The following is an 11,774-nucleotide window of genomic DNA, read 5'->3' on the forward strand; positions in this document are numbered from 1 at the left end:
ACAAGATCAAGTTCCAGAATAGCAACCTGTTGCATCTAGCCACCCAAACCAACAACCGTCCTGTAGGGCTCCGAAAGGAATATGAATATTCATGAATATTCATGAATAATCGCGAATATGAATTATATGAATTGCATAATATGAATATGAATATGTCTCTTATTCATATTCGCAAAATTCATGAATATATGAATAATTCATATTTACTCATATACCGAGAGAGAATACATTACCGTTCGTGTTGTTACATCTCAATACAACAACCATAATTCATGGGCTTGGACTCCATTACACCCAATTTCTCACTCTTGAGATACTAAGTCCCCTTGAATTTGAATATCACTAGCCTGGAAAGCTATTTTTGATACTGTCCCTTTAATAGCATCATAAGCCATCGCATAGTCTCCGCATTCAGACAGTGTTTCCTGAGCCCCAATACATCTCTGCATTGCTGAACTCGCGTTCAATTCCTACTTCTGCTGATGGAATTGGCAGGTAATCCCGAGCTGCCTTTGCCATGAGTGGAAAACTAAATACATTCGCCTTCCACCATTTGAGAACCCATTCTTCGTCTGCATCATCAATCATATGGTGGGACCAACTCACTGGTGGCGCGTCTAGATATCTATCAATGTCTGAAAGAAGCGTCCGCTGTGATGGCTGTACTTTCCGCAACGTCCTCCACATAGTCTCGGACATACCCGGCGGGCGGTCCACTACACATGACATAGACGGCTCGTATAGATACTCCTTTAAGAATTCCCGTACCTGAGAGATGATCAGCCCCGCATCTTGCGCGCTCATCTGCGATCCAATCAAAGACGATTTAATACGCGAGTCAAGGACGGAAGCCACGTAGTATAGAAGATTAGTGTCCATCTTCCTTGCAAATTTGTTCATCTTTTGGATTCCTCTTTCCACCGCATCTCGGATCTCGGTATCCACATCTTCAAAATCACCTTCGGCTTTTTGGACATCGTCAAGCAGGTCATCTAGACCCCAATAGATGGGCAAACTCTCAATGATCATCGGACAAGAACTTTGACACCGAGTTCGTGTGATCCCAAAATGGCTTAAGAACTTTCGCTACTTGTTGAAGAATGGACCATTCGTTATCGGTAAGCTGAATTGCGTGAACTTCTGGATGCATCCGAACAAATTGTCCGAGTTCCTTCTGTAGCCGAAGGGCGTCTGCTATCATGATGTAGGTTGAGTTCCATCGGGTGTCAACATCGTAGCCGACTTGCTTGCCTGGTGACACTTCTTTCCAACTTTGGCGGCGCTGCGGGCGGCGGGCAATCCATTGAATCAGCAGCCGGATCTTCATGATTGCTCCTTTTGTGCTGTGAGCAGAGGTGAACGTTGGGCTGCTTTGCGTGGCCATTTCATCCAGTATAGTCTTTGCCTCCCGAGCTGAGCCGGCCCTCAAGGAAGCCAGTACGTCCCTGCAAATTATATTGATCACATGGGCAAGACAAGGAATGAAGCTTTGCCGTCCACGGAACCGCATAAGAGGTCTGATGCGAAATTGGTCATTTTTATCGTCATATTTCTTGAGGAGCTCCGCATGAAGGCTATCGCAAAGGGTTCCGTTGTTGGCAGCATTATCCCCCGTGATTGTGAGAAGCTTTGGCGCGACGTCTAGTTCCTCGAGCATTCTCATCACGATTTCCGCAAGATTCTCCCCAGAGTGCGGTCCACATATGTCCGTGAACTCAAGAAGCTCTTCCCGTTTCTCAAACTCGGGTGAGATCCAATGACCCATGATGCCCATGATCGCTATCTGATTTTCTGAAGTCCAAACATCGAGAGACAACGCAAGTGTGCGACTACTGCTGGCTAGTTTTTGTTTCACACAATTCCTGTTTTTCCCAAAATCCTCCTTGATTCTGTTGAAGAGAGTGTCGGCCGTCTTGATGGGCAATGTAGCACTTGTCGCTGCAAAAAGTGCCCTAAAAGTCGGATGCTCCACCGCCGTAAAAGGCTGTCTCGTCTGAACGACCCATTGTATCAACATTTGTTCTAGGCCCGCCCCTTTCCCTTGTGGGCCTCAAAAAATGGTCGAGGGTCGTTTCGATATTTGACGATGACGTGATGTCTGATCCAGACCTAATGCGGTGTTTGGTCTAGAGATGAGCCAACAAATTCGAAGTGGAGCCATAGCGTGCCGAGTCCCTGGACGACCAACTGCATTGCCTACAGACTAAGAGCCGATCTTTCTTTGGTGGCCCGTCCTTTCGACGCCAGGTGTTGTCTAGTTCTGTGAGAAATTCTCAAGGGTCCAGCTAGAATATGACTTGACTTTGCGTCTTTTGTAAGGCGGTGGGCTACTCTGACTGCTAGCTAATTCTGATAGCGCGGGATCTAGCGGAGCGGGCGAAGAGCTGGGAACTCGTAACGACCGCACGGGTGGGGACTTCCCTTCGGCTCCTGTATACTCGGATGGTGTTGGCGAGCAGGGGCTTTCCATTTCACGGATGTTTCCTTCCCATGGCTCAGGGAGTAGGGAGAGTGTGCCATTGTTCAGAGCATTGTAGTCGCGGCGCGGAAGACCACGCGTCTTTCGCACAAATGGATTAGGTGAGGATGTCATTCTGTATTTGTCCAGTGTCAGTAGTCCAAGCAGTACCTGGGAGCGAGGCATGGCACACCTTTAGTATCACTCGACAATACTTGATAGCCTGGCGGGTCGGGAATGAAGTAGTCAATGATGGGGAAAGTTCAGCTGTGCTTTAGCCTGGTGAAATCCCATCAAAGTGGAAAGTCGCCGTGGAAATATATATATTTTCGCTCGGCTTTCTATAGCAACCTTTCTGGTCACCAAAACTAGACACGTACCTATAAAAAACCGCTGAAAGTAATCGCGCAAAATACGTAGACATTACCGAGCCTTACGATATAGGGTATACACTTCTAGAACATGGTTTGCATGGGAGATATTTCCTACTTCTACTTGGCCGAGCCCGTGATGGCAGCTGAAACAAGTTGACTAGTGGAAACGTGTATTTCGGTAATACAAAAACCGGCGAACGGAAGAACTATTAATGCGCGCAAAATGCATGATATGAATAATATGAATGCGAATATGGATATGCCCTATATTCGCATTCATTTATTCCTTTCGGAGCCCTAATTGTCAATTCATCGGCGCCTGGCTGGCCTCTGGAGTGCAAACGGGCCTTCCCGGGGCCTTGAAAGGTATCATTTCGACTCTGAGCGGATTTTCTTCCTGTCTCGACCTGGATCAGCCGACATGTCTCACTCGAAGCAAGCGCCATGGACGTATAGCTCTGGACTAACAGCTAAGAATTGATAGTTAACGGCCAATGCAAAAAAACATCCATGTTCCACCGACTACCATTCACTAATGCTTAATTAAAACCACAGGCCTGTATCCGGGTGATGTTCGTTTTGGATTTCCTTTGCGTATTGTTTTTAAGTAACCGCATTTTGTCTTGCAAGTTCATGGACGACCAATCAAGGGGCTCGCCCGGCGATCCCAATGAAACAGTCATTCAGTGGGCTGGCGACCACCTGTAAGCTGTGGGCAGGCCTGACAGCACTCCCGCATAGCAGCATGTATTAGAGCGAGCTACATCGGGCAAATGAATTCATCATCATCATCAATAGGCGATTGCCCCTGTTCCGCACTTACTCACAGTGACTAGTTAGCAACGAGTAACTAACAGCACCGACTGTACATGTGTATGTAAGCAGCATGGCCGGTTTACGCCATCTTCTCTCGGCGAAGAGCGGCAAACTCAGCGAATTGCATAGCCCTGCACAGCACATGTATGCAATGGAAGCTAAATTAGGTTCACGAATATTGAGGGATCGATCTGTTTCATATTGAGTAAAATCTTGCTCCATGAATGTCACAATTTTGATTGGTCATTTCCCTGTGTCCACTGCCAGTTTCGATCTTTCATAGATTATACAACAGCGAATACACTCTTCACTTTACTCAAAGACTATATACGAAAGTGTACTTCTTGTCTCCCAGCCGAGTCTCATCAACACGCTCATTTTCAAAGTCCAGCTCCGACCATGTCGAGGTCTTGCGGGCCCGATGGTGATTGACAGCACGAAGTGTGAAGCGATACGCCGTATACCCAAGCAGAGCAAATGCAATGAAGCCGAGTGTTGCATGGAGCGGAACGAGGTATGTCGGGCCATACTTTGAGCGGAAGAGCTGGGCGCCAATCACGCCTGCTAAATTGCCGAATCCGTTCACTCCAATTACCAGGGCACGTTTTCCGGGTGCTGGAGATACGGTCAGGACTCAGACTACAGGGTCGCCAGTACTGGGCAGAGATTTTGGGCTTACCTGGAGTATTGCCGCTGAGCCATGCCATAGTTAAAGACGGGGTGATGTAGCTGCCAGCGAGAAGGATACACAGAGCCACATAGCGGCTGATGTTTTGAGTCACAGTGATGACGACGATCAAACCCACCAGGCTGGTTACTAGCCCTGCAATGGCATGGTAGCCTCTTTCCATGCTGAAGTCTCGGTCAGAATTGAAGACAAACGAAGTGTTGGGCACTCACAAATGATCGGAGCTAAAGGTTGTAAGATACAAACCGACGGCGCCGCACACAAATGGAGGTACAGACATCTGAATTGCAGTCAGTATGATCAGGTGAAGGTGATAACAGCAATTGGTATTACTAACCAGATTGGCCTGGTTCGAGCTGAACCCCATTCCCTCCACGACGACGGGAAGAAAGATACCAAACGCTTGGCTCGGAAGACTCGCGCAGATGTTGCAAATCAAAACAGTCCAAAGTTTCCAATCCTTTGCCGTCTCGATGACATCCCGCATAGTCAATCGCTGTGAGAACCCCTCGGTATGGGTCGCTCCGTACTCGCTCAGGACATATCTCTCGTTGTCGATGCGCATCCGTTCAGCGGCGAATTTATTCTCCTCTTGACTGAGAAACCAAGCGGATCCGGGCTGCTTGGGTAGCACAAGAAGAGCAATGAGGGCGACAAGAATGGTCATCGAGCCCTCGATGATGAACAAATATTGCCAATTATGGAGGTTGCCCTTGAGTTTGAAGACGCCGTATGCTTGTGCATGTCAGTTTTGCGGTCCCAAAAGTGACAAGCGTGGCTTCAAAAACATACATATTGCACCAGAGAAGGCGCCGGCAATAGCGTATTGGCCGTAGAAGATACCAATGCGAGTCGCTAGATCAAACCGAGGGTAAAAAGTAGACAAATAGAAGAGCACACTTGGATAGAACCCGGCCTCGAACACGCCGATCAAGAGTCGGATAGCGATTAGCTGGCCTGTTGGGTGGTGAGCGGGCTGCGGTTTTGCGCCTCAAAAAAACGTTTCCACTGACCTCGACCATGAATGAAAGCGTTGGCCAAAGTCAGGGCTCCCCAGCCAGCCTTAAGTGAAGTAATGTTAGTCGCAGTCTCATAGGAAGAGGAGGTATGAGGTTATGGACCAACCATGAGGAAAGGCATCCAGTACTTGGGGCCGAGAAGCCTTCCAGCGGCTGCAGAAATGGGTTGAAATATGACAAACGTGATAAAGAATAGTGATACTGCATCATTGACGTCATTGCTAGTTGCACCGATGTCTTTTGCGAAGCCTGGGAGCAGCATTCTATAAGTATTCGTCTCCTGATTAAATACGAGGCAGATGGGGGAAAGGGATGCGCTCAAAACAAAGAATCTTGATGGGGACTCCCCACCTTGAGTTTTAGCATTGCCAATATTGCCTCGATCCAGGCCGTTGAACATGTACAGCAGGGAAAGCGATGGAAGCAGAATAAAGTCCAACTTTCGGTTCAGTGCACGGCTCATGCGTCTCTCCTCGTCCGTCTGCGGATAGTATCCGTCGGGGAGGTTTTCCCTGACCACTGGTCGTTCCACATCTGTCTTTGACCTGACATCCTCATGGATGACAGCAGTTGATTTTTGCTCGATGTAATGATCCATTGTTGCTCTGCAGCAGGAAAGCACTGTCATTTGAAGTGGGAGATGTGTAGGAGGGGACTGGAGATATCAGGATGAGGACCTCATCATATACCTTGTCTTCCCTGCAACCTAGCTGTTCCGGGAGCATAATCTTTCGGGTCCGATGTGGAGACCCCGCATTTCGTGTCGTGTTCTTGGAGATGAAAACCAGGCATTAACAGCGGCTCGGACAGAATTCCCCCAGATTTTGCCTTCCGCGAGGGTAACGTTACCCACTGGGCTTTTCCACCGGGTACGGTACCCTGGCATCAAAAGCTTAATCAGCGCACGCTAACCATTTAGTAAGGTTTGCTCCCCACGCGCTTGGAGGACAGGGTACAGTACCCGTGCAGCATGTGATATCAACCAGATGCAAACTGGTATCAAAAGACGCGAGTTGGACTTCGGCACGGTGACCTCCGTAGGTGGGACACACGCTCAAAGAACCCGACTGAGGTATATATCCCATCTCGCTCTCGCTGTATGTTTGTCATTGGTGCAAGTACGTGAACCATCACTTCAAAAGGTGCGGTATACGGTCACAGTCGGCTCATAAGATATTAAAACGATACGAAAAGATGGGCTTAATCGAATTTGACGATTTGAACAGGCCTGCGAGAAGGCTCAAAACGATTGACTGGGGTTGCGATGGCACCATGATGTCGTTCGATCAATTCGGAACGGTAAATCTCCCCAGCGACGGATACCAGGCCGGTCTAACAAGATTGTAGTTCTTGCAACTGGGAGTCTATCATCCAAAGCACGGAGTGGTGCTGCTTTCACCATTCAAACAGTTCGATGGAAGTCGCTTTTATGATGCAGCGTATGTGCGCTCGTATCGCACCCAGCTCTTGAACTATGTCGAGCGAAGCAAGCCGGGCTTCGGGCTGCAAATTCAGGGAGAGGCTGCCGACGCAACAGTAACTACCAGGCACCCTGATAGGATGATTTTGAGCTATCACACACAGGATGGCGTCCAAGTTCAGAGAACCGTCTCGGTTGAAGCTGATCGTACGGTCAAGCAAACGACAGTCTTAACAACGCTGAAGTCCTCAACCGTCTCTACTCCAGTTCAACTGGATTTAGGGATGAGTCTGAACCGTGCTTCGTACGGTCAATTGACCGAGGGCGGACCGATTCCTCTCCCAGAGTCTTTGAATCTGTTCCAAGTGGCAAAGGATGGGAGCAGCTTTACTCTGCACAACCCCAATCTTGAGGCAAGGGCCGAGGGCATCTTTAGCGCCGACTTGGCAGACTTCGAGGGGATGACATTTTACGATGACTGGCAGACGTTGCGCGATGAACCCGTTCAGTGTAAGGCAACAGCTCGTGTAAATCTCATACCGGGTGTCCCAGTCACATTGACACTGTCATTACGGCTCCGATCTCAAGTTCCTTCGTCTAGAAATCGTCCCGGTGATCATGATCTCCAAAACTCCACGTGGACTCTGCAAGATCCGGTAGCTTTGAACATCATCCATGGCAATCTGCAGTACTTGCTGGGTAACTGCACGATTCCAATATCTGAGTCCAGCACCTGTGTCATAACGGACCATGTTGCCTTGCCCCTAGGATGGAACAGGGATAACTAGTACGCTCCAAATCCCCCATAATGTTGTTGATCTCGACTAATGAGAAGCAGCTGGCAGGTACGGTTCTTGATGGAGGTCTTTCGCCATATAGGACGTATCGCCGATCCTTCCACTGCCAGGTTATACCAAGACAAGATCCGCACAGTGGTTAAAGGACACCTAAACTGGGTCTTCCGTGATGCCGAGCGCCCACAGCGCCTTTGGCACCGGTCATACTTGGCAACTGGAGTTCCCAAAGATGGTCCGATCTTCCAGCTGGACCAGCAATGCTATCCTCTCATTGAACTGTGCGATGCGTTGGGATTTATCCCGGACCTGAAAGAATTCGCCAGAGACATACTCCATGAATCGACGATTCCAGATATTGTTGCTATCCTTTGTGAAAAGAGAGACTCGCAGTGCGGATTATATCCCACGGATGAAACACCGGGCGACGACCCCGTGTTATTCCCCTTCCATTTCTCCAGCCACGTCCTTGTGTGGTACGTTTTCCGCCGTCTCGCAGGGCTTTTGAAAGATCTAGGCGACACCGATAGTCTTCAAGCATCACGACTCGACAACCTCGCCAACAGGACCCACGAGGCCACGATTAAGCATTTCGTGGCCACCAACCCAAAGACCCAAACGCCCATGTTCGCTTACCTCACCGACGGATCGCAGGAACACGTTTTTTACCACGATGCAAATGACATTCCGACAGTGCTTGCCAAAGACTGGGGGTTCTGTAAGACCCCTGAGTTGGAGAACGTCTGGACCCAGACTTTGCATTTTGCGTTGTCTCCTGCGAATGATGGCGGCTTTTATGGGACTGGACCCTTTGGTGGGCTTGGTAGTGTGCACACTCGCGGCCCCTGGCCGTTGGGTTATTACCAGGAGCTTGTGTTTGCAGAGATAAAAGGAGATACGGATGCGCGGGCCATGGCATGGTGGAGGATTAAAGAAACAAGCTTTTATGACGGGCTGTTTCCCGAAGCTGTGGATGGATATACAGGACAATGTACAAGCAAAGCTTGGTTTAGTTGGCCGGGGTGCATGATCGGGTCGGCGCTTCTTCAAGATCGTGCTGGTGAGGTATTGCCTCAAATAAGAGATAAAAATGTCTAGGAGTTTTCGATTTTTCAGGTTGTTAGACCTGCAGAATTCAATCAACACGTCGAATCCGCATGTAATTGTGACTCTATTGATGTGTGCTGCTGGTAACTGCGCCCTTCGTTGAAGACACAGCAGATATTTGGCTCAGAAATGGAAAGGCCGGGGCTTCGTGCTATAAAAAACCTTTTTCGGTTGTCACGTTCAACACGGGCGTCAAAAAGGCTCTTCCTCCAACCAGCTGCTGAATTCTTCCAGGACTCTGTCGAGATCCAGTCCTGGACTCAGACACTCATCCAGTGCAAAGCCCATAACCGAGGAAGCCGGTATTTCAAAAGCACCAGGGGGCAAGTTACCGGAGGTTTGAGCACTCGATGCCAACGGCGCAAAGCTGATGTTTGCTGGTATCCTCCGCGACATCTCCTGCATCAACCTTTCACACAGGTGACGAAAGTCCGATAGCACAGTAGAGCAATCCCGAGCGAATTCATTGCCATTGAAGCCAGCATGCTGAAGAACGTCGAGGACATGGCCGATCTGCGGCCTATCATACATCGAAGCACTGCTGTCTCGGCATAGAAAACCAAGTTCGAGGATTATCGCAGCATTGAACGCGGTATGATAATCGATCATCCCAAACGCTGAGGACCCCGAGCTCACACTTTTGAAGAGCCGGTTTGTCAATTTCACGTTTTCAGACGCCGCTTCTGTGCAAATTTTGAGCAGATGGTGGTCCGGTGGCTCGAATTTGGCGGAGTTGGCTAGGAAACTCCGCGCCACGTTCTGCCGAACGGCTGAGAACGTGACCTGCCGCGTGACAAGTATTCTTGCCTTGTTGTCGAAAAGGAGAACGTGAGTATCACTTCGTGACGAAAGGCAAGCTTCGGCTCAGCTCCCATGAGGTACATACCTGATTGTATGCCATATGCAGCGTAAGAAGGTCCCGGGGCGGTTCTGGTCCCAAGCAACGATCGATACTAAGAGAGGAGTGCATTTGAGAGCGCCAATCTTCCAGCTCATCCAAGAAGTGGTATATATGGGCTAAGCCAGGGTGTTTCGAGCCGCGGCCACCGTATCCATAGATCTTCTCAACGGCACGTCCGAGAATTCGAGCGAGCTTTACGTGCAGTTTCAGCCCTGCAGCTCTTGGAAGACCTCTGTTTCCGTGTAAGTAAGAACAGAAATGCATTCCATATTGAACGTCACGCACGGCACATCTTGAGGGAAGTCAACACTTATATTCTCATCTGAGATCATCGCTGGTCGTCCCAGGAGGCAGCTCAGAAATCTAAGCAATACATAGTCAGCAATGGGTGAACTGATGTCCGGGCACCTCTGGATACGGACCTGTCTAGCGCATAAATTGTCCAAAATTCCCTTCTTTCCGTTTCGCTCGTCATCCAACTTTGATAATAGCCATATGTAACGGCAATATGCCCAGCTAGCCGGATGTAAGAGTAGGCTGCATCGCGTCTGTTCGCACCCAAAAGATAATAGCCCATCATGGCAAGACAAGGAATATGCATGCGAGTTGCCGAGTCCAGTGGTGACCCAAGTAGAAATCGAGCATGAGCAAAATAAGTGTCCCCGGTCTCCGAACCCAGTGCTCCAGCGGGTGACTGCTGTGCGGCAAGGGCAAGAGCAGCATTGAGCGTTGCTAATTGAATACTATATTCACCGTATGTATTGGCGGTACCTTTGGAATAGACCTGTCTCATGGTATCGGTCAAGGGGCCCCAGTAGAATATACTCACGTCTTCCATATCCCCCGTGGACTTGGACAACAAGGACAGGCATCTCTGGGTCTCCTCGATCGGTGGCAAGTAATATGGGTCCACTACAGGCAACTGCAAAGGTCGAGAGTCATGAGTCTGATATCTGCCCAGTAGATTTGAAAAGGAGTCTTGGATCTGCGAATGGCGAAGACTACCATTCTTTCCACAGACGAGCGGCAGGACAGTACTTGCGAATTCCCGGAGTTGATCCAAAAACGCAGCGCCAGAGGCATTCCCAATGAACCTTCTCTGGCCATCCGGATCAGCCAGAAAACGACCGCCATCTACCAATTCTTCCATGTATGGCGTTTGTGGGGTGACCTTCACCTCCGTCTCAGAGTTACAGGCTTGGGGTGTGCTGCTCGCGTGGGTTTTGCGTACTCGCCTCATTAGCTCCATGCGTTCTTGAGCGGACGGCACGACTATGCTGATGCATGCTCGCAGGAAAGCCTCATTTGCCTGTAGGTCATGATATGTTGCTCGTGAGATCGTTACCTTCTCCTCTGAAACCGACGGGTATACACAATTCCGCCCGGCGGACTGGCATGCCTTGCATGGGTTATCGCCAGTGCACTTCATGCGCCGCACGTTGCATGGATTGCATCTGCCTTTCAGTGTTAAACGCATGACACATCGTCGCATGAGGACAGTTGAGGCCCTACGCTTTTGAGACTCTCTTCCTCTGCTCTGGCGGCACTTTGTGGCGCCGTCTATTTGGGGGGAGGCGCTGCATTGTTCGAGACTTGAACGCCAGTGCAGCAATTAACGCAGGATTCCAGGTTTTGCAATCCACCTGAGTCGAGAGCCGCTGTAGCTGTCAATCTTCGCCGTGGTGTGTCTGATTTGGCCTTTGACTTAGCATTGGAAATAGCAGGCCAGAGATGATGTGGTTGCCTGTTGCCTGAGGAATATGGCGTTAAATCCAATGTCGGTATGCATTAACGTATTTCACATGCGAGCCGCCCACCCAAGCGAGCCGCCCACCCCAAAACACCATAGTAAATGCGATATATTCTACACTTGTATCTCAACAACCACGTCTTAGTCATATTCCATTTCTTACCAATGGCTATTGGTAAGACCTATTAGCACTATGTTTCAATTTCAAGGAAATCAAAAAACCATATTATCATCATTTCAAAAATTACTGAAAATTACACTGCCATGAGCTACAAATATATATATCTCAATAACGAAGTCATAGAATTTCTTCAAGCTCACTAAAGAGGCTAGATATCGCCTCAAAAGCATTATGCTAAAATGAAAAATACCTATAGGCCATGGTTGTTGAGATATAAAGCTGTAATTTATCGCATTTACTATGGTGTTTTGGGGTGGGCGGCTCGC

At 49.1% G+C, this 11,774-nt stretch overlaps 5 protein-coding genes across 5 annotated transcripts; 1 reads left to right on the forward strand and 4 right to left on the reverse strand.

The window, feature by feature from the left end:
• Positions 1-411: 411 nt before the first annotated feature.
• Positions 412-1,774, reverse strand: PENARI_c090G10599 (uncharacterized protein; the record flags this gene model as incomplete). Its single annotated transcript, XM_022637766.1, has 2 exons — positions 412-1,039; positions 1,107-1,774. The coding sequence occupies 2 exons, from the start codon at positions 1,772-1,774 to the stop codon at positions 412-414; spliced, it is 1,296 nt and encodes a 431-aa protein (XP_022482383.1).
• A 480-nt stretch (positions 1,775-2,254) lies between these two features.
• Positions 2,255-2,644, reverse strand: PENARI_c090G03736 (uncharacterized protein; the record flags this gene model as incomplete). The annotated part of the gene is made up of 1 exon (XM_022637762.1): positions 2,255-2,644. One exon carries the CDS (start codon positions 2,642-2,644, stop codon positions 2,255-2,257), a length of 390 nt encoding a protein of 129 aa, XP_022482384.1.
• Positions 2,645-3,964: 1,320 nt separating this feature from the next.
• Positions 3,965-5,953, reverse strand: PENARI_c090G09313 (uncharacterized protein; the record flags this gene model as incomplete). The annotated part of the gene is made up of 7 exons (XM_022637765.1): positions 3,965-4,263; positions 4,328-4,500; positions 4,549-4,616; positions 4,674-5,071; positions 5,129-5,293; positions 5,350-5,398; positions 5,462-5,953. The coding sequence occupies 7 exons, from the start codon at positions 5,951-5,953 to the stop codon at positions 3,965-3,967; spliced, it is 1,644 nt and encodes a 547-aa protein (XP_022482382.1).
• Positions 5,954-6,630: 677 nt separating this feature from the next.
• On the forward strand, positions 6,631-8,667 carry PENARI_c090G00317 (uncharacterized protein; the record flags this gene model as incomplete). The annotated part of the gene is made up of 3 exons (XM_022637760.1): positions 6,631-6,654; positions 6,703-7,562; positions 7,614-8,667. The coding sequence occupies 3 exons, from the start codon at positions 6,631-6,633 to the stop codon at positions 8,665-8,667; spliced, it is 1,938 nt and encodes a 645-aa protein (XP_022482380.1).
• A 201-nt stretch (positions 8,668-8,868) lies between these two features.
• On the reverse strand, positions 8,869-10,886 carry PENARI_c090G01433 (fungal specific transcription factor domain-containing protein; the record flags this gene model as incomplete). Its single annotated transcript, XM_022637761.1, has 4 exons — positions 8,869-9,459; positions 9,563-9,809; positions 9,863-9,940; positions 10,000-10,886. Coding segments are annotated over 4 exons (1,803 nt in total), but the record flags the coding sequence as incomplete, so codon positions are not given.
• Positions 10,887-11,774: the final 888 nt, after the last annotated feature.

The sequence above is a fragment of the Penicillium arizonense genome (genome assembly GCF_001773325.1).
Source record: "Penicillium arizonense strain CBS 141311 chromosome Unknown PENARI_contig090, whole genome shotgun sequence".
Classification (NCBI taxonomy): Eukaryota; Fungi; Ascomycota; class Eurotiomycetes; order Eurotiales; family Aspergillaceae; genus Penicillium; species Penicillium arizonense.